The sequence below is a fragment of the Amphiura filiformis genome, chromosome 19 (assembly GCF_039555335.1).
Source record: "Amphiura filiformis chromosome 19, Afil_fr2py, whole genome shotgun sequence".
NCBI classification, from domain to species: domain Eukaryota; kingdom Metazoa; phylum Echinodermata; class Ophiuroidea; order Amphilepidida; family Amphiuridae; genus Amphiura; species Amphiura filiformis.
The window spans coordinates 5,079,508-5,107,230 of record NC_092646.1 but is presented as its reverse complement, the minus strand read 5'-3'; the positions used below and the strand labels follow the sequence as shown (position 1 = coordinate 5,107,230).

Below are 27,723 nucleotides of genomic sequence, written 5' to 3'. Positions count from 1 at the left end.
TCATTCCACCGTCAGATGCAGCATATTTTTTCCCTTTAGTAAGGCATTGTTCTTGCTTAGCGTGTGCATCGCAAGGTGTTTTTGTCTCCTGCTGTAGCTTGTAGCAACCTGTCTTGCGGCAATCCAATGTCCTGTGTAATATTTAACTTAATATCATCAACGCCAGGGCTGATAGTGAGCATCAGGCACAAGTCAAAAGTGGAGGCCACCTAATTTAAGTCGGGACAAAATCATCTTTGCATCCACGCGGGCCGGGCCATATTGGTTGACTAGTGCAGGAGCTGCTCTCAACAGTGTTTCTTCAGTGAGGAATTTTGAAGCTTACCGGTCATTCATGCCACCTACAATGCTTGATGAGAACAAACGAACATCGGCTTTTTTAAAGAAACAGTCTGATAAAGACATCAGCAACAAGGAGGCAGATATGGATGGCCAACAGGAGCCTCGCAGGATGGGAGAATATAGGTTGAGACGGCTTAGCTCAGGACGCACGGTAGGCATTGCATCATCACTTTCTTTTATTTCAGGTGGTTTGTGATTCACTGTGCTAGGTCAAAGTTCAGGTCATAGTATGTTAAAGTGTCAAATCAATATATTGTTTTTGCAATTCTGCAAAAGTTTGTGATTCTGTTTAAAATTGTTATCTGTTGCATAATAACTGTGTCACTATTTGAGGTCGGAGGTCAGGGGTCAGCTATGGTCATCCAGTATCACAATTGTGTGCACAGTGATGGTTCTTTGTTCAAATTAAGATTTTGATTTATGATTTAATGCAGTTAAGATTATGGTCACCTAAGGGTCAAATCTTAGGTCAAAGGTCACATTATTTGAATTACAATTACCTTGCTGTAAATATATTGTAAATTTGGATAGAAAAACAGCATGGAATGAATTCTACATGTATGCTATGATATGTATTTCATCTGATGTCCAAAGGGCTGGGTCATAGTTCAGAGGTCAAATAAGGTTGTAGTATTATACCATAAGCATGATAAGTAACTTAATATTACAAAATAATGCAATGGTTGTGCTTTGACCTGCCAGGTCACAGGTCAAGGGAAACGATTAGCATTGTAACTTGTAATGGTATCTATAATTGGTTTTATATTCACAAAATGTACTTTTTGTCTTCTTACATAATACAAGAATTTGTACTACTGAAGTAGTAAACTGGGCTGCCTGTAGGCATATGTTGTAAACTGGGCTGCCTGTAGGCATATGTTGTAAACTGGGCTGCCTGTAGGCATATGTTGTAAACTGGGCTGCCTGTAGGCATATTTGAAAAAATTAAGTATAGTACCTTGCGAACCATGCTTAAATGTTGAATTAATTAGAACAATAATTGAAAGTCTCAGCGGAATCACTCATATTAATTGAAATAGTTGAATGCTATATAATATAGAAAGATTACGACAGAATGAAATGCCAAATTAATTAGATATAAGGTGATGAAGTGATTCAAGCAGACAACCCTATAACAAGTATTGATGTAGCTAATTGACATACTGTATGATGGAGCAGTGCTGCATTCTTATAGAGCATTTGTTAATTGTCTCATTGCATGCCATGCTTACTGCACACGTCATGGTAGGTTGTCAGACAGACAATGTCATCTAGTATGAGAGCCGGCCGGTCTGCTGGAGGGTATATCGATCTCAAACTCAAACCAAATTACAATTCCGTTTCACTAAAAGATTCTCTTGCTGCACTAGATATGACCGGCGGTAAAGACTGTCATCGCTACAAAATTACGTCTGTTGTCTGGATTATGCGCTGTGTGTGCGGTAGATACTAACCGCACATTGGGTTTCATCTTGTTATTGGTTAAAGTAGCTACATGACATATTGCATGTACTCTATATTATGTAACTGTATTGTAGAAGGTAAATTTTAGGGTAATGTAAATTTCACTAGCATTTTATATACATTTCATGTGGTTCATGCATAAATCAGAAAGAGCATAATGTATCAGTGAGTAGGTCTGTGAAGTGGATATAAACTTTAAATTAATAACCCCCAGAACTATTGCCTTTCTTAAACTGTTTCTGATTGGTCAATTACGTGATTTATGCATCTGAGTGACCAATTAGAATACAGCTTCTAAATATATAAGTTCAATCCCCTTGAGATATACTGCTTTTCTTACAGCTTTGTCTAATTCCTTTCTTACAGATTTTCTGATTGGTTAATTACAAGATTTATTTATCTGAGTGACCAATTGAAATAGAGCTTCTAAATATTTAAGCTCAATCCTCTTTAGCCTACCACCATTCTTACCATGTTGCTGATTGGCTCAATAAATTACAATAGTCTTCTTGTAATCAATCAGGAGGTAGTACTCATGAACAATTCCATGATGTGAAAATGAAGCCCTTTTCCCATAATAGATTGAGTGCACTTATCTGTGCAGAAGACAAGCGTGATACTTTATTTTGATTTTATCCCCAGGGATTTGATACTGACTGACCAGGTCATTGACTTTGCAAAGTTTTTGCATTTTTGCAATGAATTAAACAGGAGATTGCATATTCGGCCATGTTTATGTCACTTCAGGTGTGTGGAGTAGTCAGCTGTTGTGAATTGACCTTTTCGGTAAATCCCATAAGCCTGTGCGAGTACACCAGAAATGTTTAGTCATTTGATGTCAGTTCATGTCACACCGATACGCACATTGTTTAGCAAACATTATTACTGCGCATTGTATGTTGGCGTGATGTCAAATGATGACATCTCAAGTGTACTCGCAAAGGCTTATGGGATTTTCCGAAAAGGTCAATTGGTCGAATAGCAGTATCCTATGCATAGTAATGACCTCTGGTAAAAATTGTTGTAGTTATTTTGAAGCGAGCTTGACAAATATCACAATTACACTTTTGGTTCTTGATTATGATATAAAGAGTGTTGAAACAAAACATCTTTGTAAAATGACACATTTCTTAATAACCACAATACAGTATTAAGCAATTTTTGAAAGTTCATGTTTTGCATTTTGCACCAACAACAAAAAAAAATTGGAAGCTGCTATCTACTGAAGATAGCTCAATTATTGATAGTGTATGATGAACATTAATGACTTGCTATCTACTGAAGATAGCTCAGTTGTTGAAAATGTACGATGATAAAAATTAAGAACTTACTATCTACTAAAGATTAGCTGAGTTGTTGACGACAAATTCAAATATCAAAAGCAATTTTTGAATGTGTATGTTTTGCATTCCATATGTACTCAAATCTTCAAGGTAACTTTTCATTAATAAAAATTGATTTTTGGAGTTGAACGACCATGACTACTCCAACATGCCTTGAGAAATGGAATAAATAAATTTTGACAGAAATACATTTTATGCAAAGAAGATATCTTGGCTGCATTTTATGTGATATTAACATACTGCTCAGCAGTGTTTACTCAGAGGCTGTATGTTGCAATGTTGGCTCGGTAAAAGTTAGATTTGGTGCACAATGTGTTTCAGTTATTCAACTTGAGACATTTTTGAGCAAAAATTGGGCCAATTTTGGAAAAAATGCTTCGTTTGGTGCACCCAAATTTTAAGAGAGCGTAAACACTGCTTCTCAGTCTACATACCCTAAATTGTGATAAAATTTCACATTTTGGAGAGAACACATGTTTCTGCAACATATTTTTTTTAATGTATACTTTTTCTTTGGCTAATTAATGCATATAGGAGAAAAATTTTGCTCTCACAAAATCCCCCAAAATGTTTATGCACACAGACATTTCATGATTTACAGTACTTTCTGTCTTACACAAAAATATGATTACTCTTTTAAAGTCTTTGATTATCCTCATATTTCATTTTACTGAAGTATGAAGGAAAGGTCAAATAGTGCACTTTTTATTTATGATATTATAATAATTATGTATCAGTGAGTGTGTTAGGCAACAAAAAAAAACCCAATTTTTCATGGGCCCGACAGACCCAGATTTTGTGTTTTGGAAGATTTTTTGTCAGTTGCCAAATCATGTAAAATCAGCTGCTTTTGGCCAAAATTTGTTAATTTTGACTGATCATTTGTGAACAAAATTTGTGTGCAAAAAAATCATGAAATTTTTGCCAGATGTTTCAAGCTTTTGGTGATATTTAGGGTCATTTTAGCCTCCAGAAAAAAATTCCCAACCGACAGACTCCATAAAAGTCTGTCCGTCTGTAAACGGGATTTTTTTTAATTGTCTGATCAATGTTTTTATTTCAGGCATAGCCTGGGGATAAAAGGATTTCACAGATATATTATATAATCATTTAAGGGTGATATTACGCAAGTTATGTGTCGAAGGCGCCAGTCGCCCACTAATTTTTCCCCAGGGGAAGCCTTGTTGTTGTTGTTATTAGTATAGTTATTCATTGTAAGTCCCAATTGCCCTTTTTAGTCCTGTAGCCAGTGGCATGCGGGGGTGCAACATACCCTAGTATCCTCAGACGGGTTAATTCTTTTACAGTACAAATGTTATTATTATGCCTCAAAAGATCCAAATTTGGAAGATAATAGAGAACAGTCTTTCTTGTATAAATATGTTTATAAGGCAAAAACAAAATTGGCTATTCCATTTAAAATCCAAACACCACATGGAAGATATGAGTTAAATTTTTCTTCAGGGGGAGTGTGAATTTCAAATGGGATTACCCTAATGGCTAGCTTCGTTTGAAATGTACACCCCCAGTGTGGGACATGACTATCAAACATGTAATGTTATGTCTTCCACAGGGTGTATGGATTTCTAATGGAATAGCGCAATGTTGTTTGATGTCCTCCAATGCCTGCACCAGATTTTGAAAACTAGAAAAAAAAATTACTGTACTAAAAGAATACCTACCCAATTTTGAATTCTTGAAAAACTTGGTGGTTTTTTTTTTCAGAATGTCTGCATTTTTACTTTTGATTTAAAAGTTTTAAAACAGTTCACGCATCTAAATTGGTTTAAAGCATAAATGATGGTTAATAATAGTGACAAATCCACAGAATTAAAACCAGAAAACCAGGACTCGACCGCCATCTTGATACAGGCATGGAGCAAAAATTGGGGGTATTCGGTTTCCCTAGGAATGCGCTCGAGGCATTCGTTGTCATGCAGGCGCGACATAGATAATGGGCGCATTTGAGAGACGCACTTGATGCGACCTGCACGCGAGTACCAAGACGCTATAGATGAGACGCAGAATTGTTTTCGTTCGTCTCCTCGCTCCGTCGGCAAGGACCCGAAAACCCCCAATTTTCTCCCCATAGCTGACGGCGCGATTGTACGTGGCGGTATAGGGAGTCCCGGTTCTCCTTCTCTAATTCTGTGGACAAATCTTACTAGGCTTCATGGGTAAGTTTATTATGCAGGTTTGATGATGATTTCTAACAAACAAAAACAAAATTTAACAAAGTTTCTTCCAGCAGTCCAGCAGCGCCTACACCAGAAAATTTGTGGAGGACAATCAAACATTTTATGTGGCCTAAGTGAATGATTGATTAAAATAATGAATATTCTCAGTCATCCAGTCGTTAAAATCACAAAGTTTTGAATTAAATCAAATACTGGAACTTGCTATGTTGCATCTGAAACCATCAGACTTCATCAGGCAACTGACCCGCTGGGCTGGCCATGTGACACTTTGAATGATTGATTGTTGATTGATTGATTTATTGCTTGATTGATTAGTTGATTAATTTGATATGATTTGCTGTCTGATCTTGGTGTCTTTGGTGAAAAGTTTTATTTGAAAGGGAAAATATTTGAAATATTAACAAATATTTGTTATTTTCCTAGATATCCTTCATAATTGTCAAATATTTGTGGTGTGATCAACTTTTAATGTGGCATTTTCTGTGTTGTTTTTTTCTTTCATGTCAACTTCGTGGCTGTGATCATCATTGAGCAGGTAAGTACAATTATATTGAATCCAAATAAGTAAAATCATTGAGCAGAAAAACCTCAGCCACTCAACATGTTTAAAACAAATCTACCAAGAGATTACATAGGAGACTTTGCTTTAAACATGTTCAGGGGCCAATGACACAGGAGGTTTTTCCTGTCCAACAGCGATTAATGCTAAAACAAGCAGGTGGTGTATGACGTGCATTCCCTAAATTCAGTAAATTTTCATCGTCAACCGTGTAATTGAATGGGATTATTTTGACATTTTAAAACGCTTGAAATATCACAAACAAATAGGCCTATGTTGATAAATAATATAAATACAAGCTAAAACCGTTGGGGTTCGATAATGAACCCCACAAAACTAACCGAGTATATGGAAAATGCCATACGGTCGGGCGGTTTCACGAGTTGCCGGCTCGATCATGTCATCCGCCGCCTGAAAACAAGTAACACAAATCTGATCATGGAGGAATTCTTCAAGTACAGTATAGCGGAAGGTTATTATTGTTTGCGCTTTTCATGTTAATTTTGAAAGCGTACATTTAAAATTGTCTCTTACAATTTTATGGTATTTGTTCTATTATAAACATCTTTTTAATCACATTTTTCATTTGTAATATATTAGACGTTCTTGTTCACCTGATGCGAGTATAGTCCACCTTTCAAGTAAAGTCCCACCCCTAATATTGTGAAAAATTCTAGAAATCGCAAAAGAAAAAAAAAATGTTCTGTCTTCAATATACAAAGTTATAATTTGTGTTCATGTCATAGTCCATTAATGACTTCAAAATGGATACAAATCCAATAGATTTTGAAATCATTATGACATGAACACAGATTATAGCTTTGCATAGTTATATATTTTTTTATTTGAGTCCAACCTGATAATTTTTCACCTAAAAAGGGAGTGGGATTATACTCAAGTATGGTAATGAAGAGTTGATCAATTTAGGTCATAGGGAAAACATGTATAGGCTTAATTAGCTGAATGAAAAAGACAAAATAGGTGTAAATTGGGATATTTCTCTACTGTATTATATTATTTCATGCGTGTTTTAAAACTGATGACAAAACTGTTTTTTAAAAACCTTTCAGGATGTCAAAAAACAAAAAATTATGGAATTTCCAAAATGAGTGTCATATTCTTTACAATAAAATTTGTTTCCACATTTTCAAGATTATGGTCGGTCGGGTGAAGACAAGCAAAAAGTGTGTTTTTGCTTAAGTTTATTAAAATTGCCACATTCATGAGGGAAATATGCAGAAATGTTGCAGACGATTTATTTACACCTGAGTGCTACTAGACTAGACCTGAGGATCTAGACACTCTCGTCATCTGTTTGATGATGTAATATCTTGTGCAATCTGACCGCGATTGCTTTGTACAGGCTGCGTTATATAGGTCAGTCTGCAGACGATAAGGTAAAATTTTCTTGACCATATTTGGATTCAGGATGAAAAATGCATTACAATGAGTACAAACAAGCCCAGTATTGGTTCAGTGGTTCTTGGAACAGCGCTTGATATCTGACCACAATTGCTTTGTCACAGCTGCGATATATATAGGTTAGTCTGTAGACCCCAGCCTGCTACCTGCCATCAAGCAGCCAACCGTTATAAGATTTCACACAATCATTTAATTTAGGTCTCAACTCTATTAACCATTTGAATAACACCAAGAACAATATTCAAATTTTGATAAAAATACCACTAAAAATAAATATGCGGTTTTTGGAGATATTCAGAAAACGCTTGCATTATCTCAAAATAACAGTCAACCGCTTTAGGATTTCACACATTTAATTTAGGTCTCAACTCTATTAACCATTTGAATAACACAAAGAACAAAGTATTAAAATTGTTATCAAAATACCAAATATGGCATTTTACCTGTAGTTTTTGGTGATATTCAGAAAGTGCTTACATTTTCTCAAAATAACTACAAATAGATCTAGTATTTCAAGGTAAGTTGTTCAATTTGCATGAGATCTGTATCATACAGTTTCTTTCCTAGTAAATACAGGATCCAAATTTCCCACCAAATTTGTATGTAACATTTGAAAGGAACACTAAGTGGTTTGTCAGAAGTTGATAATGTTGTTGTTTTGCTAAGTTTTAATTGTTATTTACCGACAGTATAATCATGAGTATAAATACAAACAGCAAGGTATTATAGTAGGTGTAGTGGCTCTTGAGCATATTGAGTCAGATGAATGTGAAGAGCTACAGCCTAGTTAATTCATTATTACCTTTAATGGTGGGGTTCAACTTATAATTGCAAAGTAGCATGAGGCTGTAAGTTCAAATCCTTGTGGCATCAAAGTGTTGTGCACTTAGGCAAGGTTCTTCATGCCTATTGCCTCTCCCCACCCAGGTGTACATATGGGTACCGGCTTTATTCAATGTCGGGCATGTGTGGAGGATGTGTAGGAACCCCCCCTCGCAGTAATATTACATGATAGAGTATGCCCAATCGCTTCAAAAGAGAGATGCCACTCTGGTCTGTGATCACAGGTTCATCCCAGTGACGTGCAGCTTTTGTTGGACATTTGGAGGAATTCCCCAAGGGCCCTAAGGCGGGCCCCAGGACCCCACCTATGAGGGGATTCGCGGCAAGCCGCTCACAGTGCGGGCTACACCTGTACCTTACACTCCTCATCAGACTCCATTCGGGGGAACTGAACAACCTGGCCCCACCACTTTCAGTGTGCTGCGCATGCCACTGGTTCATTCCAGTAACATTTACCTTACTGTCAATGTTTCTGTAAGTAAAGAGTTATGCTATTCAATATTGGTGTGTACAATGCAAACGATACCTCACAAATATCTGCCAACACATTGGTGTGGATATCTGGTTAATCCTCTGCATGCTAGCCATATGCTTCAACATACAAATCCAAATTTTGAGATATTTTCTCAAAATATCAAGAGCTATCTGAACCACTGAACCAATACGAGGCTTGTTTGTACTCATTTTAATGCATGTTTCATGCTGATTAAAAATATAGTCATGAAAATTTACAATTCTAAAATTTTTGAATTAAAGAAAAATTGAAACTTGTTGTCTGCAGTGGACACCAGAGTGTTAGGCCTATGTGATGTCACACTTTCCAATGTAGGTGTATAGGTGTTCAAATAGCAATGTATTGAATACTCAAGTACCAAATGACAGTTTTAGTTTGTTCAGGGAAGTGATGGTCAACGTCTTGGTAGCTGTACAAACAGGCTAGTGTTATGAAGATTGAAAGGTGTTGTCAAGATTTAATTAACACTGACATTGCTTTTTGGCAGAGGGAAAGAAAGAAAGAAGGAATGAAAGAAAGAAAAAAAGAAAGAAAGAAGAGGAAGGAAGGAAATAAAGAAAGAAAGAAAGAAAGGGTGAAGGAAAGAAAGGGTGAAGGAATGAAAGAAAGAAAAAAAGAAGAGGAAGGAAGGAAATAAATAAAGAAAGAAAGGGTGAAGGAAAGAAAGAAAGATTGATTGAAAGGTACATTCTGTCAAGGTTTCATTAACACTGCCATTACTTTTTGGCAGAGGGGAAGGAAAGAGGAAGGAAAGAATGAAAGAAAGGGTGAAGGAAGAAAGTAAGAAGGAAAAAGAAAGAAGGGAAGGAAGGAAGGGGAAGTTGTTTGCTTGGTCTGGTTGTTTGCTTGGCCTGGTTTCGAACCATAGACCACTCGGGTGCGGCTAATAAGACCAGGGACAATAAGCCATGAGTGGTGACCTGCCCCAGCCAGCATATTCGTGTGTACACTTTATACAGCGTGCACAGAGCCATAGCCAGGGGGTGCAGGGGGTGATGCACCCCCAAATTTAAAGTATGCAAAAGTCCTAAAATTTAAGAATCTGTGTGCGTAGGTAGTCAAAAAATCAGATTTAAAGCTTTTTTGGTAAAAAAAGGTCCAAATTTCGGGAAGAAAGTCTACTTTGCACAAAATTGTCCCCCCCCCCCCTTGAAAAAAGGTCCACCTTTTCAAAATCAGAATCCCCCCATACACACACAAAATCCTGGCTACGGACTTGAGCGTGCACGATCCAAATCTGTCCTTAAGCAGCTTGAAGGTCACAAAAAAACTTTTTGTGGACTTCCACCCTCCCCACTAAATATATGAGTAGTGAATCGTTACACTGCAATTGCAGCGCAACAGAAACAACCTGGTTGATGGTGAGTGGATTAAATATGCGGGGGAATCAAGCGTTGTGATGTGAGGTGCTGAGTACAAACACTTTGATTGATAGTGTGTTGGGTTAATGTCACCAACAGGACAAGTGTATTAAATTGTCACTGGGACTTCTTTGATGTGTGTTTTGTTTGTCATCTGTCGGTCAGGTATTGATACTGATAGCCATGATGCAATAATGGAAGGGACACTATGTAGTTCAGAGTGGCAAGTTTTCCATTTTGCAGATGTCAAATAACACAGTTACAGCTTGTATCAATTGGTGCCCATCAGTATTTCAGTGAGTATCAGTATGGCCAAGACTGCCACATCAAAATACAGTATAACATCCTTCTTATTTGTAGATTTAAGTAATAAATGCCATTAAACTATAAATTATTTCAAGAGGATCTAATGTTGAATTTGGACAAAACATTCATTTCATAGACAACAAAGGTGACAGGTACCAATCATTTGATACACCCTGTAGAACTCTTGCCCATGCCCCTCTGTAAAAACCGCAAAATTACAAAAATGCCCACTTTTTGTGGCAATTTTGATATAAAATTGGATGGTTTGAACCCAATACACAAATTTATCGGTCGAGCTATGAGTTTTAAAATATTGGACATAATAATGCATAAAATTGGTCACTTGCTCCCCCACCAAATAAGTTCACTTTCCCCACCCCAACCCTCCTGAAAAGTATTCTACTGCTGTCTGCTGATTATGAAACGGTATGATCTGCTATCCTGTATAAAGGATTCTTCACAGTTTAGGATTTGACATTTAAAATAAAGCTATTCATCTATGATATAATTTGACAATATTACTCTTACACAATTCAACTAGTGCTGCTGAATTACAATTTGATCATGCGCCTTGTTCGAGAAGTCTAGCCACAAATTTTCTCACCAATGAGCTTCACATTCAAGGCTAGTCGAATTTATTGAAGCATTACACCTTGCAAGGCAATGGTAATTCAGAAGTAAAAACAACAGATCACAACTGGCGATCGTATTAAGAATGTTGCTAAAATTGCACTTCAACAAAATTTTGGACTGTTTGAAATAGGCAATCTTTACTCAAAAGATAATTATCTCATCAAAATAACTTTCATTCAAATTTCAACATTAACATAATAAATAACCTCCATTGCAAAAAAATGCAACACTGACTGACTGAAAAACTATAAAATTAAAAACAGGGAAAATATGACACAATCCAATGGGGAGTAACACAAAATATATAAACAGAGTTAAAAACCCGACGTTTCGAAAAGACAAAACTTTTCTTTTTCAAGGAGTAAAAAATGAGACCTGCTCTCAATACAGTGGAGACCAGCTATAGTTGAAAAACTATAGCAACATACTCTGACATTGAATGCATAACTATCGCATGCAAATTTGAAGCTAGAGTTCTCGAGTAACATGCACCCTAAAAATTCTAAGTGTATGGGTATTCATCTAAACTTTTAGCTTCCAATTGCTTTCTTCACAGTTTGGGATTTGACATTTAAAGTATAGCTATTCATCTATGATATATATCTGACAATATTACTCGTACACAATTCAACTATACTTTGATCAGCTCGCAATTGGCAGGAATTGTTAGGCTTTTATCACTACGCCAAAAAGTAGATCCATGTTAAGAGTGATATAGTTGATCTGCCTGGTCTATATTTTGCGTGTTAAAGAAAGTAGACAAAGTACATAGGTTCCATTAATAATTTGTAATACTTCTGGCGAGATGTCACAAGACAATATTGATATTAAACCGCTGTGTTATAAGGCCCGCCGATTACGAGCTGATCAAACTGTAGTACTGCTGAAGTGAATACAATTTCATCATGCACCCTGAAAATTCAAAGTGTAAATCAAAGTGTATTCATCTACTGTAAAAGTCAATATTTTCGCGAGAAGATATTTTCATGATTTTGAAGATTTTCTCAATTGCGCGAGAATTAAATTTCGCGGTTTTGATATTGACACAATAGAAACCTCATGCAAAAGATTATTCACGAAAATAAAAACCTTGCGAAAATTTATACTTTTACAGTATACTTTTAGCTTCCAAATTGCTTTCTTTACATACATTCAACAAGTGTCATTGACTTGCCAGTCTTTGAACTATTTCATCAGACATGGAATTGTGTGAATACTGACGATCCTGAGGCTCTGAGTTATCTATGTGATGCTCACTCAAGACTTCTAAGCATTGTATGCTGCAATCTTCTATCAGCCCTATCAGTTCCTCCCTGTTTCTTTATAATAGCCCATTTTACTTGATGATGAAACCTGTCAGGCTTATTATTTGCGAGATATGATCAGTAAGATGAAACGGTAAAGCAATAAAATGTAAAAGAGTTTTAAAAGCACTCCATTCAATTATATCACAAAATCATTTTTCATATGAAGTGACGTTGGGAAAATAGATTGTGAGATATCCTCTGATTTCTGAAATTGAATGAGATAATATGGAAAGATTCCTACAAACTTGCCCTGTATAACCTGTGAAGTATCCTGCATGCATGATTCCCCAAATGTGGGCAATGACAATGATACAATGGCTCTGCACTATAAAGTCCCTTCTACAGTCATTATAATACCAAAGGAACAGTTTATAGTAATATGTGATTCATCAGTATACATGTAGTGAACATGACAATATGGTTTAACCTCCTGGACACTACTGGTCATCTAACAGCATTTCTGATTGGTTGATAACTTGAAATGTTCATTTCAATGGCCAATTATGACTAGGCTTTAAAATATTTATGGTCAAACATGCATTTACAGATGATCTTATTAATACTCTCCTTGATTGGTTCAAATTGACACAATATTCATTTTGACCAATCGGCAGGTAGTTCTCATGAGGTTAATTGCTTGCAATCTCTTATGTTTCTTTTTAAATAATTCTGTATTGTGACCATACATCACAAGTGGCCAGGGCCGTAATGTAGCTAGTTTTGAGATATGGTCTATTGAACCTCTCTCTCTCAAAAAAAACAAAACAATAGAAAAAAAAAAGAATTTCTCAACCAATTTACTGATTTTTGACTGCCTTGCAAACAAGCAATATGGACAAAAATATAGAAAATTACCTGCCAATCTCAAAAGTGTAAATGCCAATATTACAGCTCACTGTGCATGCTGCAGTGGACGTTCACATTTGCTAATATATCACAAACATATTATTCAATTTTGATGGCAGCATTTGGGGACATTGGCTTCTATTATGCTAATTTTCTTCTTTGTGCATTCTCCAGAACATGCCCTAAGCAGACGACAAAGTGAACATTAAAAGGAAAAGAGATCAAATTCTGTATGGATGTTACTATGACAATATAGGCCTATGACTATGACTTGACTACTATAGTTTGGTTTAGGCCCCCAATGTCAGATTTCTATATTGTCATTGTGCCTTTTCTATAGCCTAGACAGATAGGGGAATTTAATCTGATAAGTTATTCTGATAACGGGCTATTCCAGTTGAAATCCATATGCCCCAATTAAGACATGGCCTTAATCTCCCACACAGGGGGCATACGCTTCAAATGAAGTCACACATTCAGGTAATCCTATTTGAAATTCACACTCCCTGTTAAGAATAAGGTCATGTCTTCTATAGGGGGTGTATGGATTTCAACTGGAAGAGCCCAACTCTTTTCAACTGCTTATCATTCTGATCTGCTGTATATTTCTATAAAATCTAAAAATCAGACGATCTATCCAAGACCATACACATCGACTGCTCAGTGCCAGAAGTGGGTAAGTGCAATAGCTGCCCTGTGATCATTTGGCAATTTACACACAGTATATTGTACTCTTCTGCACATGGCAGCTATTGCACTTACCTACTTCTGGCACTGAGCAGTCGACATGTCGCAAATGTTGTATAGGTAGTATCAGAAAAAGAAATAGCCATTCTAGAAATCATGCCTTGCATGCCATGGAAGACAGAATAAATGTTCAGTTTTTATGTTTCGCCACATACAATGCAAGTTCAACACAAACTTCTATTGTAAACAATGATTTGTCAAGTTGGTTTAAAAAACAACAAAAACGCAGTGATTTATAGTGCGCTACGCACAGGCACAATGCCTAGACGTTGATCCACAAGCCTCAGCACACTTTACAGGTTGTCGCTGACCACTACGTCCCCCCCCCCACATCATTCCATAAACCATTAAACAACAATGCAGGGACTTTGCTGCTTCAAGAACGCACACCCTAGACATTTCACAAATAACCTTCGCAACCAGGATCAGCTCGCCAAGTTTCGTATGGGTTACAATGAGACAAATAAGCAGTAAGTTCCTTGTCCAGGGGAATTTCAAGCTAACTCAATTTTTCCACAAGAGTGTACTAGGCACCACCGCAACCTCTCACACCATAGTCGAACGCCTTATCTATTGAGCTAACTTGACTGCACAGCTAATTTGACTGCTTGACTTTTTAATATAGCAGAGTTGTTGAGTATGAAACTTTTAATGTGGCAAAAATTTGATTCTTTACAGTATTTTGCTCTTTGGCTTGCCCTAAACACGAGAAGCTTTCCACCAAGAGTGAATGGCCAAACCCTGGGATGATGAGAGATGACATTGTCAATGCCAATATCCTAAACACAAGGAGCCTTTCACCCAGAGTGAATGGCCAAACCTTGGTATGGTGAGAGATGACATTGTCAATGCCAATATCCTGTTTGAATTATGGCATACGATGAGCATTTTGATTGGAGCACACTTTACAAAAATAGATTTAATGTCAATTTCAATCTAACAAATTTATTAGAATCACAACTGGTTCTTCAGCTTGTGATAGATTGGGCACGGAGATTGGGTCATTCCAGTTGAAATCCATACACAGAAATAAGACATGACCTTAATCCCCCACACAGGGAGGTAGAATTTCAAATCAAGTAGAACCACCCATCAGGTAACCCCATTTGAAATTTGCACTCCCTGTGTGGATGGAGAATAAAGGTCATGTCTTTCATAAGGGGTGTATGGATTTTGACTGGAATAGCCCATTGTGAATCAAGTAAGGTATCATCTTAGTTCGGTCTATTCAGAGGGTGTAAGGCAGGTGGCATCAGGCTATTCCAGTTGAAATCCATTATAGTATACCCCCTTTGGAAGACATGACCTTAATCTCCCACACAGGGGGTATATGGATTTCAACTGGAATACCCCATTTGACCCTTGTTGGAAAAGTTAAAGGTCACAAAGATGATTTGACATAAAGTGTTATTTCTTTTTGGTTATACAAGCAGAAATTATAAAATGTCAAACCATATATGCCATATTCTGTAGGTAGCATGTTATTTGTTGCTATCTACTGAAGACAGCATGCTATTTACTGATCAATGATGGCAATACTTTCTATCATAAAGTTCTGTAACCACACATTATGACCAAATCATTATGTGTGTGTGCTGGTGGTTTGGACAGTCCTTTAAGTTAGTAGCCTCTGACCCACTATTGGGTCTTGTCTGGTTTGAAATAGTACATCTTCACATAATAATAATACACTGCATTTAGAACGCTATACACAAAAGTACATAATACATACAAAAACATAATACATAATACAAAATACATCAGAATAAATATGATTTCAACAGTCTCTTGAAAGAATCAATGGATGGAGCCGATCTGATTGCAATGGGGAGTTCATTCCAGGCTTGGGCAGCAATGATGTGAAATCGCTTTTCACCAAAGGCAGTGATACTTGCTTTGGGAATTGCCAAGCGAGTGGTATCACCCGATGATCTGAGAGGTCGGCCAGGAACATAAAAGTTCATGACCATTATTAAAAGTCACATACATGACCATTAAAGTCACATATCAATGTGATTTGTCTCCCAGGTGTGTAACCAGCCTCACAGTTCCAAAGCGAAAAAGCCTGATTTGCTGGAAGGTTTTCCATCCCAATTTTGTCTGAACATTTACCCTGGGGGAGGGGAGGCAGTCTGTCCTCTGCACCATACCTGATTATGCTCCTGATATAAAGCCTTAAAATCAGACATCAAAAAATCAAGTAAGCTATAGGAATACATTTACACACTTTTTGACCAAATTTACAATCAATACTTTCGACTTGTTATTCATTCTCCTCTTAAAGGCCCATTCAGTGATTTGCTCATCCGGACGATCGTAAAAATCATCAAAATTCAGATTTTGATACCTTTGTCATTGTCATAGATTTGCTAACATAGCCTGTAAATGGTTCAACTGAAAGCTGTGTATTTAAAAATAAGGCATTTTACATGAATCTGTAATTTATATACTGACAGTATATAAATTAGCTACATGTATTTGAGCGGGCATCAACTTTGTCAATACTGCTGTTTTATTCTTTTTTTTTTTATTTCAAAAATACCAAATGATAATTTGAATGACTTATCCTTGAATTTTAAGCAATTTATAAACAACTTTTTTACACTGTGCTGGGATCACTGAATGGGTCTTTAATAAAAGCCAAATCTCAAAATCTGTAAATGGATTATTGCATAATTATATGTGCACACACATGTAATTTCATTGTACTGAATTTTAATAAAATTGGTAATAAGCAGGTCAAATCATAGAAAGTACAATCTTAATTTATTTTAATCAGATGATTCATCTGACGTGGTGAAATTTGATCTGAGACATTTCGTAGCCAATTTCAAGGTGCCCTAGAGTTATTAATATAGAATATAGAGGAAAACAGAGATGATATGTGACCTGATTTCCCCCGCACCACGTATCTACATAACATTATGATGTAACACAGAGACTATGGTGCCAGTGGCTAACTACTGCCCTCTCTGTTTGGTCACAATATAAGCTTTGCTTTGGTATACTGTATGAGAGGAAGGGTAAGGATGGTTTCAATGCTTTCAGGAATTGGATAATGCAATTGTAACCCAAGGTATGTTTAGAGAGCGCTTATCCCTCGTCGACTGTAGACGACAAGATTATTTTTTTTAATTCAAAATTTATTGTACGTTTTCATGACCATATTTGGAATCGGCATGAAAAATGCATTAAAATGAGTACAAACAAGCACAGTATTGGTTCTTGATATTTTTGAGAAAATATCTCAAAACATGGAATTTTGTTGTTGATACCTATGGCTTGCATGCAGAGTATTAGTTGTAACCCACGTAAATGTCTAGAGAGTGTTTTAACAATCAATTGAACTCTTCATTAATATCTTCATTCTTATTTACTCCAAGGGCTTCAAGCTATACAAAATGTGTTCCTTGAATCTTAAAAAAACGAGATGGATGTTTTTCTGTTGGTTGTTCTATGGTTTGTTCAGTGCTGCCTCCCCCCCCAAACCAAACCAATGTGTATCCAGACAGAAGGATTATTATGAATCCACCTGCCACCTAAATGATGTCAAAAATGGTAGAGGGATAGAGAGAGTATGATGACCTCTGATGCTGTATAATGTCATGATATTAATTATTTGCATATTTTATCTGAATTCTATTTAATCAAAATGATGGATTGACTTTATATTGGGGTGCATGATCAACATTGTTATGGGGCAACCTTTACTACCACATTCTTAGTTTTGTTGTTGTTGTTGTTGTTGTTGTTGTTGTTGTTGTTGTTGATATGCGTGATATGAGGCACCTGTTCGTAGGAGTTTTTATTATTATTGTATAGCGATTTCTTTTCTGAAATTGTGTACAGTGCATCACTTTTCCTATACTTATATACAGTCAACATCAGCTGTATACAGATCGTCATTACAACAATAGCAATCGATAAAGGAAACTGACAGTTTCCGAAACGTCTGCAAGTAAGTGGAGACTAGTCATATGAAATCACAACTAACAATATTAACTTGTATAGCGATGGTTCCAAATTTCTTCAAAAATTGGTGTATGGATGGGTGTACTTTCAATTCAAATTCTCAGCAGAACATCCCTACCCAAACCAAACTTGAGTACCCCAGACTTTTTAAATCAATTTGAGTGGGCTTGCTCATGTTCCTGTCAGTGTTATTGGGACCTGTTTTGTGATCATTGTAAAATATACATAACAAAGTGAATAACGAATTATGATTATTACTAATATGATAAACTTTCAAGTCTTCAGGAAGGGTTATGTCTCATATTAAATATAAAATGGGAGATCGCATTGATGCGTTTTGATGCGCATCCGGTTCTTGACTGGAGTCTCCCATGATTTAATCAGGTTAATCCTGAATACCTTTTGGTAAGCTTAACATTGTTAATGAGGAAAAACACTTCAGGAAAAAAATCTTATTTTGTTTTGTGCTACATTACTTCCATATTAACAGGTACAAACTCACCAAATTGTTAAGTACAGAATGGTTGGTTGCCAAGATGCTTCTCCATGAATTAACAGCTTTTCCCACTGTACCGCTTCCAAATTGAATCAAATGTTTATACAATCTGAACACTTTTTTACTTTGTAGATGAGCACTTTTAAATGAATACGATTCTGTTATTGTATCCGATCATTTCAGATTATGCAATATCTGATGCTATAGGCTAGTGCTTATCAGACGCATTGTGTATGCAAAGCTTGACATTGGTTGTAGAACAGTTTTGCTTCCAAAGTATTTTTTATCAAGTACAATTTGGTTGCTATGTAAATCAGTAGGAAGAGCTTTTGAACTTCAAATAAATAGTGATTTGAATTTGCTATGTTAAAAAAAAAACCCAACAAATCCACATGTGTGTGCTTGCTCTGTAACTCCTTGTAAATAATGGTGTCTCTACTTATTAAAGGAGTATTTTGTGATCCTAGCATCCTCTTTGTAGCATGCATCCATGGTGGTATAAATACTGGTGAGATCTCCGCTGGATTCTGGATTGAATTTGTTCTAATGAACAATGGGTTATTCCATTTGAAACCTACACTCCCCCGTGGAAAATTTTGCTGAAGTCTTCCACAGAGGGAGTATGGGTTTCAAATAAAATAGACAATTGGAGTACATCCATTTAAAAAACTTACTCCAGTTGTGAAAAATATGGGCAAAGCCATATGCAGGGGGAGTATGAGTTTCAAATTAATCAACGCTAGCCAATTCCATTTGATAAACACACTCCCTCTGTAGAAGACTTCTTTTAAATCGTCCACAGGGGTATTGCAGATTTCAAATGGAATAGCCCAGTGTAAGTATAGCAATATTCCACATCATAGCAGCCTGATAGATCTATCCCATCAGGCTTTGTGGTACCATAATAGAACTGAACATGCCATAGAAAGTATGCACAAAATCCCTTGCTTCAACTTTCAATTACTCGCTTGAATTAAGGGAGCTAAGACTTTTGTTTGAAAAAAATATGACCTCTAAAGTATTGTGAAACTGTCCATAACTTTAAATATTTAAGGGGAGGCGGTCTTTTGTGCGTAATTATAGAGGGCCAGGGGATTCACTCTATCATTATAAAAAAATATTTAAAGAAATCAAAGAGCCCTAGGAATAAAAATTGTAGTGTAATTCACGCCAGATACAATTGAATACCTGAGTGGAAGAAGGGCCCAACTCCATCAAAACTGTTTTTGAGATATTAGGAAAAAAACTAAATATTTTGAAAAGTTTTATAGGCAGAATGTTTTTCCTCTTCAGGGACCTTTAATACATGAATATACAATATTTCATACATTCAAAATTAAATATGATGTTTCCATGGCAACGGTAAAAGTATTAATACGAGCTGGAGTTGGGCCCTTCTTCCACTAATATACTGCAAGTGCCAGTTCCGTAAGCAGATGTGTTATAAATAGCTACAGAAATTTGGCAATTATCCATTAATTGCACAAGTAGAAGCAGGTCAAGTAAGTTTATTGTAGTGAAAAGCAGATTTCATGGATGAACAAAATTCCTCTTTAACCCAATATTTGTGGAAAAAGGGCCCAGCTCCATGGAGTTGGGCCTTTCTTCCATGAAAACCATGATTAAGTGTACTTGAAAGACTATTTGGAGAGTTGATTTTGGCTCATCTTTCACACACAAGGAAGAACAATCTGTTGGCAATAATATGCTGGGTCTAACTCATTTTTGTAAAAAATTGGAGTTGGGCCCTTCTTCCACTCAGGTATTCAATTTCTTTTAATGACAAAATTTTTGTAATCGATCAAAAACCAAACGTTTTATACAAATTTTGAATTTAGCCTGAATCTGTAAAGATGGCACCTCTCGCCCTTCTTCAGGTCAAGGCTGTTTTTACCATTATGCAGCAAATCATTGTTGAAGCTATTTCACATACATGTCTAAAACACTCTAGAGAAAGAATTTTGCCATATACTGCTGAAATATCTTTTGTTGATTTTCGAATGGTAATGTCTTAACGTCGTAAATTTTAAGGTCAAATTTCTAAAATCAAAACAAAACATTGCGACGCAGATATTCCCCGACTTATGCAATTTCATCATCGTATCAGTGTCTTTATTATTTGTTTGATAAACGGCCAATCTATCTTTACAAAATGCATCATTTTAATGTAAACAAAAGGCTAAAGATAGCATTATGAGATTTATCTTTTATTATTACACTCTTCCGTTCATCTGCCTCGGTGGCAGAGCGGTAAAGACCGGGACTGATAATCAACGACGCATGGAATCGTTGGTTCGAGTCCCCTCGAAGCCTGTGGGAACTTTTTTTTTTTCTTCAAAATTCATGATCGCATTCGAAATGAGTCACTTGTTGCTAAATCGTGTATCGTATCCTTAAGCAGCTCTTATATTTTGTATGTGTTTGCTATGGAGCAAGCAGATAGGCTCCAATGCATGATGGGTACTCTCTTCAAATACTGTGGTTTCATGTGTGTTTAGCACAATTAAACAATGCATCATGGGAAGGGATGCTTTTGTTGCCATCCTGCTATGCATGATGGTAAGGGATGCCTATCTGTTGTCATCCTGCTATGCATCATGGGAAGGAATGAGTCTGTTGCTGTCCTGCTATGCATCATGAGAAGGCATGCCTCTGTTGCCGTCCTGCTATGCATCATGGGAAGGGATGCGGCTCTGTTGCCATCCTGCTATGCATCATGGGAAGGCATACCCCTCTGTTGCTATCCTGCTATGCATGATGGGAAGGCATGCTCTGTTGCCATCCTGCTATGTATCATGGGAAGGCATACCGCTCTGTTGCCATCCTGCTATGCATGATGGGAAGGCATGCCTCTGTTGCCGTCCTGCTACAGGGTACAATTGCAAGTCTGGATAATCATCAGTGATAGTATAGTCAATAACTGGGGGAAAAGTCAACATTATTGAGTCACTCGCCTCAGTCAAAGTAAGGGCATTAAAACAATATCAATATAAGAGATGCGGACAGGGATGGGAGAGAGCAGACACTATGGACCACTATGGCCTCATCCCTATGGCATAGTTCAATAACCTCAATTAAACAATCGTAGTGCAAAATTTGACCTCAAGCAGCAGAGTATGAGTTTTTGTACCCAAATTTTCAAAGGTCATTCAATGAATGTGCAAATGTATTGGGGATAAAGAACTGTGCCCTTGTTAGATGAGCATGTTGTGGATCCTAGTGAGATAGATGGTTGCATGGCTAAGTGTTTGGTATGCATGGGTAATTAGATCAACACTTTGAATCTGGGGCAATAGCTTGAGCATTGTACTTTCTATGTTTGCACATTATCGTTATAAAACGCAGACGCTTAAATTGATGCTTCAATGTTCAATTGAGTGTTTGCTAAATATGATAATTGAGGAAAAATGGGATGTTTTGCAGCAGTTAACTCTAAGATTTTTCAGTTTTAATCGGAGGGGTTTGCAATAGAGGGTTTGCAATACGATATATATACTTATGACAGAGTCGTCCTCATTTGATAAAATTCTGTCCTCCAAGAAGCCACCATTAGGAATTTCCCATGATAATACAATAAAATAGCTGGTACCGTATTTCCTTCAAATAAACGCCCCCACCACGTTTTTTTCAACAAAGATGTTAAAAAATGCTGATATTTTCATGCTATCTTGTGTAGTAAGCTTACCAAGTTGCTCACATGGTTGATAATTTGTGAAAGTGAAACCCAAAAGTGAACCAGAAGTCAGTGGCGCATGGCCCAAAGTTCATAGTTCGTCATTTCAGCGTGAGTTTTAAGCTTACCTAATGATTTTAATGGGAATTATTGTTCTAAAAGTGACCTCTAATAAATGTCCCCCATTTGGAAAATGCCACACCCCTGGGGGCGACTATTCGAGGAAATATGGTATGTGTGAATGGTCTTGGAATCGATCTAGAACCTTGTCCCTCTGTCCTCCAACATGGCTGCTATTTCAGTTGTAATTATACCATTGCAGATGGTTATTGCATAGGGTCTATTGTAACATTTGCGGAGGAGGATGGTTTTCAAAATTCTGATTTTTACACATGTGTGACAAAATTTGAGATTTTTAATATAACGATGGAAGACGTCATTTAATTAGTGCAATTAGAATATTAGTCAAACACATGCGATGCTCTAAATGCTGTACATGGCTTGCAGGGAAGTCATAACACATTGAATCGACCCAAGGGCGGCGGAACCCGGGGGGCAGGGGGGGCCTGCCCCCCCACTTTTTTAACCCATAATGTGCTGTGTGTCACATGTCTGGGTGAACATAAATAATCAAATCTCTATTCTAGTCCCTTCACATGCTTAAAGAAAGTATAAAAATGATGCATTAAATGGCTTCAATTGGACCTTCATTTTGCAAAATTTTCCAACTCCCCTGTGTTAATACACAGTGTGTAGGCCTATGGATAAACAAATTTCCCTTTTTCGCTTCTGCTTTGGACACCCAACACTAAAAGCAATAATTTATACAATAATAGTGAAAACTTTCCACGAATGGCTTCAATTTGGGCCTTCATTTAACCCATTTTCGGATTTTTCAAGCTAAAATTGTACACAATAATAGTGCCAGGATGGTCCACCAAATGATTTCAATTTACACTGCAAAAGTCTAGTTTGAAGTCAAGTTTAAATTTGACAAATGTTTCTCGGGTTGTCATTTGAAGTTGACTTGTGAAGTCGAGTTCAAAACGTGGCAACCTTGTTTACACACAAATGAAGTCAAATTCAAAGTCAACTTCAGGCTCTGTAAATGGGTCTAACATTTTGTGGAAGAGAAATGCAATTCTGTTTCTTAAAGAAATAGAACTAGAAATGTTACAATATTGCTTTGATTGTCAGCAAGAAACTGATGTGTACTCCTATTCACTGCTAAAGGTCTGACCTTCATTCATCATATTTTTCACTTTTGATGAAAACATTTGATGATGAAAATTTTTTTTTTTCAGGCACTTTTCCTAATCTTTCATTTAGCCTATATATTTTAGTGTGGGATAAGGGCTGTTCCAAATGATATCACACAGCCCTATGAAAAGGACATCAAAACCATGCAACTAATATGCCCAGGTGAGTGTTTCACAGAGGGAATGTTAATGCTGTTTGGAATAGCTCAATAAGATACTGAACCTAAAATCTTAATGAAATTGCATTCACTCATCCCACACAAGTTTAATCAGCACTCAAACTTGACAATATCAGTCCCCTTGGTGAAATATCTCAATATCTAACACCACTGATTGTCTAAACATTTGTTTACATGATGTGTTTGACCAGTGTCTAAATAAAAACTCTATCTCAAGTAAGAAGAAAACTCAATAACTGTCAGGTAACAAGTGATTCAAGCAAGTGGTCTGCGATAGATTTCTGGTTAAATTTCTCATTTCAAAGTTATAGGGGCCTGAGCTTTCAATCCTAGCAGGATCTTTACCAGGATATTTGATAAGGATCCTGCTAGGATCAAAAGCACAGGCATGGAAAATTCCAATCCCCTCGAATTTTTGCAGAGCGGCACCTGACTTCATGTATTTTTGCAGAGCGGCGCCTGACTTTGTGTGGGTGCCAAGCCGCGGCGGTGGCTCGGTGCCCCCTCTATTGAAAATTCCTGGATCCGCCCCTGAAGAGCTCACCTGGAGGTCACTTCAGTTACCTCCTCTTTACACTCTGTCACTCTATGCCAGGAGAGTGATGCATTCCCAGGGATGCATATGACTGAACAAGCCAACCAGGAGGTTACCACATTACACCACATCATACTACGTCATTCTATGTCACAAGAATGCTGCATTCCCAGGGACACGTAGTACTGACGGAGTACACCAGGCGGTCACTGCAGTTGCCTCCTCTTTCCACTATGTCACTCTATGCCAGGAGAGTGACATGTTCCCAGGGATGCATATAACTGAACGAGCACCGCAGTACACTGCGTCATACTACGTCATTCTATGTCACAAGAGTGAAGCATTCCCAGGGATGCGTAGTACTGAGGGAGCCCAATAGGAGGTACAACAACCAAACATAAAGCTGTTATGCTAAATTAACCTTTGAAAAACGGGAGCTAATAAAACAGTTGTGTTTAGTCAGGAATGAAATATAGGTTTAATATTGCCGGCACTATTGTTCCCTTACGCAATGTGATCTGTTGTCTTTATGACGAGTATAAACATGTTTTGTTGTGTGTGTCCGCTAAATGAACTCAGTAAAGAGCTGGTTGACTAAGGAGACCATTGCTTACCTCGGAGGAACAAGTGTCTGAGATGCGGCAGGCAGGTATTATCTAGGTAAATCGCATAACATCGCATTTTATGTAAGGACATCAAAGAGAGTCTTCAAACTCACTTGATAATTTGAATGTAATGGTTAAGAATTTTAACTCTCTTCACGCGGGTGTCGACTGCAGACGACAAGTTTCAAATTTTAAAAAATCAAAAATTTCAGAAATGTAATTTTTCATGACCATATGAAAAATGCATTAAAATGAGTACAAACAAGCCTAGTATTGGTTTAGTAGTTATTAAGATAGCTCTTGATAACGTTGAGAAAATATTTCAAAACTTGAACTTTTTCCGTTGAAGCGCAAGGCTAGCTAGCACACAGAGCATTAAAGGGGTATCTGGGAATTGTTGTTTGTTTGTTTGTTTGTTTTTGCATGCTCTGTTCATTCATCTAGCATGATTAGGTGGATCTAACTATGATACTTTGTAATTGAATGTGCTGTGTGCTAGCCATATTCTTCAACATAAAATGTCCAAGTTTTGAGATATTTTCTCAAAATATCAAGAGCTATCTTAAGAACCACTTAACCCATACTAGGATTGTTTGTATTCATTTTAATGCATTTGTCATGATGGATCCAAATATGGTTATGACAATTTACAATTTAGAAATGTTTGACTTTTTTTCCAAATGGAATTGGCTAGGGTTATTTATTTTGAAACTCATATTCCTCTTGTTCAAAATAGCCTAAATCGTATATCTTAATAAAATTCTTCATCTTGACCACAGTGAAACCTCTTTGCAAAATGAAAAATAGGTCTATTCTTGTCAAAAAGCTTGTTCTGCTGTTAAAAATTAAAGTTAAAAAAAAACATAAAAAAATTTGGGAGGGCTTTGTGACGAACTATTAAATTAAGATGGCCTTATAGCTACATCCTGATGTTATCTTGAATATCAATTTGCTTCATTTTCACCCTGGCCACTGATTTGAATGCCTCCCAAGTTCTACATTAAAAGGACTCTTTATTCTCTTAAGTGGCAATAGAAAGCAAATGAAGTGGTATAATACAAACTAAAATAGAATATGAACTTATCAAGTCCATTATAAGAGGCTTCTTAGGCTTAAAATAACTGGAATTCCACGGAGATTATGCTAGAATGGGCTAATCCATTCAAAGTCCACACCTCCCCTGTGTAAAATTTTGAAAATCTTCCACAGGTAGAGTGTGAATGTCAAATGGATATAACACATAAAACCAACTGTATTTGAAACTCACCCTCCCTCTGTGGAAGATTCATGTTGAATTGTACACTCTAAATTTTTTGGTTTGGATACCTGATGTAAGAATGAACACCATTTAAACACCATTTTTGTAACAGTTTTTGAACACCATAATATGTTCCACTAGTGAGCAACGGTGTTCCAAATATGAACGGCAGTGTTCAAGGCGGTGTTCCAAATATAAACGGCATCGGCAGTGTTTCGAGATGGTGTTCTAGGTTGTTCACTATTGAACACTGGATGTTCAAACCTAGAACACCACCACCGTTCCACCTTTCATATTTGGAACACCAAAATATTAGAGTGTAGCTGGATTTAAGGCAAAAAGTGTACAAATTAAATCGTCGGTCGCGACACATAGTGGTGTAGAGTGATTTTCAAAATTTTCCGTTTCACATAGTGACGTATAGGTTTGGAGCTAGCTATTATCCTATAATAGTTATTCCTTGTTAACTTTTAAAGATACAGTTTAATAGTTTGGACCTTAAACTTTAATTACAAATGGAATCGGGCCACTGAGCGATAACAGTGGAGGAGTATCGACTCCGTTGCTAGTAGCATATCCTTCAAAAATGTTTTGATCGGAAACATATTTTGTCCTTCACGTATGCCACTATGTGTTGCGACGGACAAAATGTTCTGTGAACATTCCACTTTACATGTCTTATTGAAAAACCATTTTGCATCTTCGAACCTGCTCTTATCTCATCACATGACATGGAACAGGCTTTTCCACAAATTGCGCATGACCCCCACGAAAGCCACTCACTTTACATGCAGTTTGCCTTCCTTATACATGTAATTATAGGGGTTGGGGACGTTATCTGAAACAGCTCGTTGGATCAGAAGCCAAATTGATTTAATCATTAAAGTATGAATAAATATTGGACTGATTACTAATTGAATCAGACCATAGACCATATTGCAAGGTTGCAGAAGTAACGAATGAAATTCATATGGATATCTAGGCGAAAGAATGTATTGATTGTATAAATTCCATATGAGAGAAGTAATATTTACATGCCAATCAAGGTATTGCAGTTAGGGATGTATTTGTGGTAATGGGAATATGAAAATAAACAAAAAATTAAAAGTTATTTTTACAGCTTGATATCCGGAAAGTATACAGCAATGTTACAACTTGTCTCAACTTGCATACAACCATACAACATAGCTAGGATTTTTTTTTTGGGGGGGGGACTAGTACCCCCTCAACAATTGAAGTTTGGAGCCTGTATTATTTTAGACAAATTTAACAGAAAGTTCATGATTTGGGATATATTTATCAAGACCCAATGTTGCTATTTTGTATGTTATGGGGTTACATTGAACCTCCTGACTATGGGCCTGCTTGCCAATTGGCATGTGTCATAGACTAAACAAGATTGCAATAAGTCAGACTTCATAAGGCATTTGTGAGTTGGTATCATGGCTGCTGTATCTAATTTGGACCTGGTGAATCTAAAAATGACATATTCCACACTTTATTTGGAGTCTATGACCCTTAAAATAACCCCTTAAATGACTCCATAGGTTATGCAGGGTTGAAATTAAACATGTTTCCGATTTCAGTCAAAAGCATGCAAAACTATATGCCAGGTCGTAAGATTACAAAAATATAAAGTGTGCATGTGTCCAGTTGTGGCCAATTTTCAAGTTGTACAGGGTCAGAAATTAAGATTGCCCCAATTTTTCTGTAATCTGTCAGCCAAATTCAAGCCATGAAATGGGAAGAGACTGAGGAAGCTCATTACAAAGTTTTAAGAATGGGGCATGAATATACTCTTAGATATTCTGCTGATATTAGTATTGATGAAGCACTGATCTGCTGCCTGATACTGGTGTTG

At 36.8% G+C, this 27,723-nt stretch overlaps 1 protein-coding gene across 1 annotated transcript in view; it reads left to right on the top strand.

The window, feature by feature from the left end:
* The first annotated feature begins 319 nt into the window (after positions 1–319).
* LOC140140853 (testin-like) overlaps positions 320–27,723 on the top strand; it is a 223,264-nt gene continuing 195,860 nt past the window's right edge. The window contains 1 exon segment of the mRNA XM_072162599.1: positions 320–493. Within this exon segment, the coding sequence (XP_072018700.1) occupies positions 335–493 (159 nt within the window). The 5' untranslated portion in view covers positions 320–334.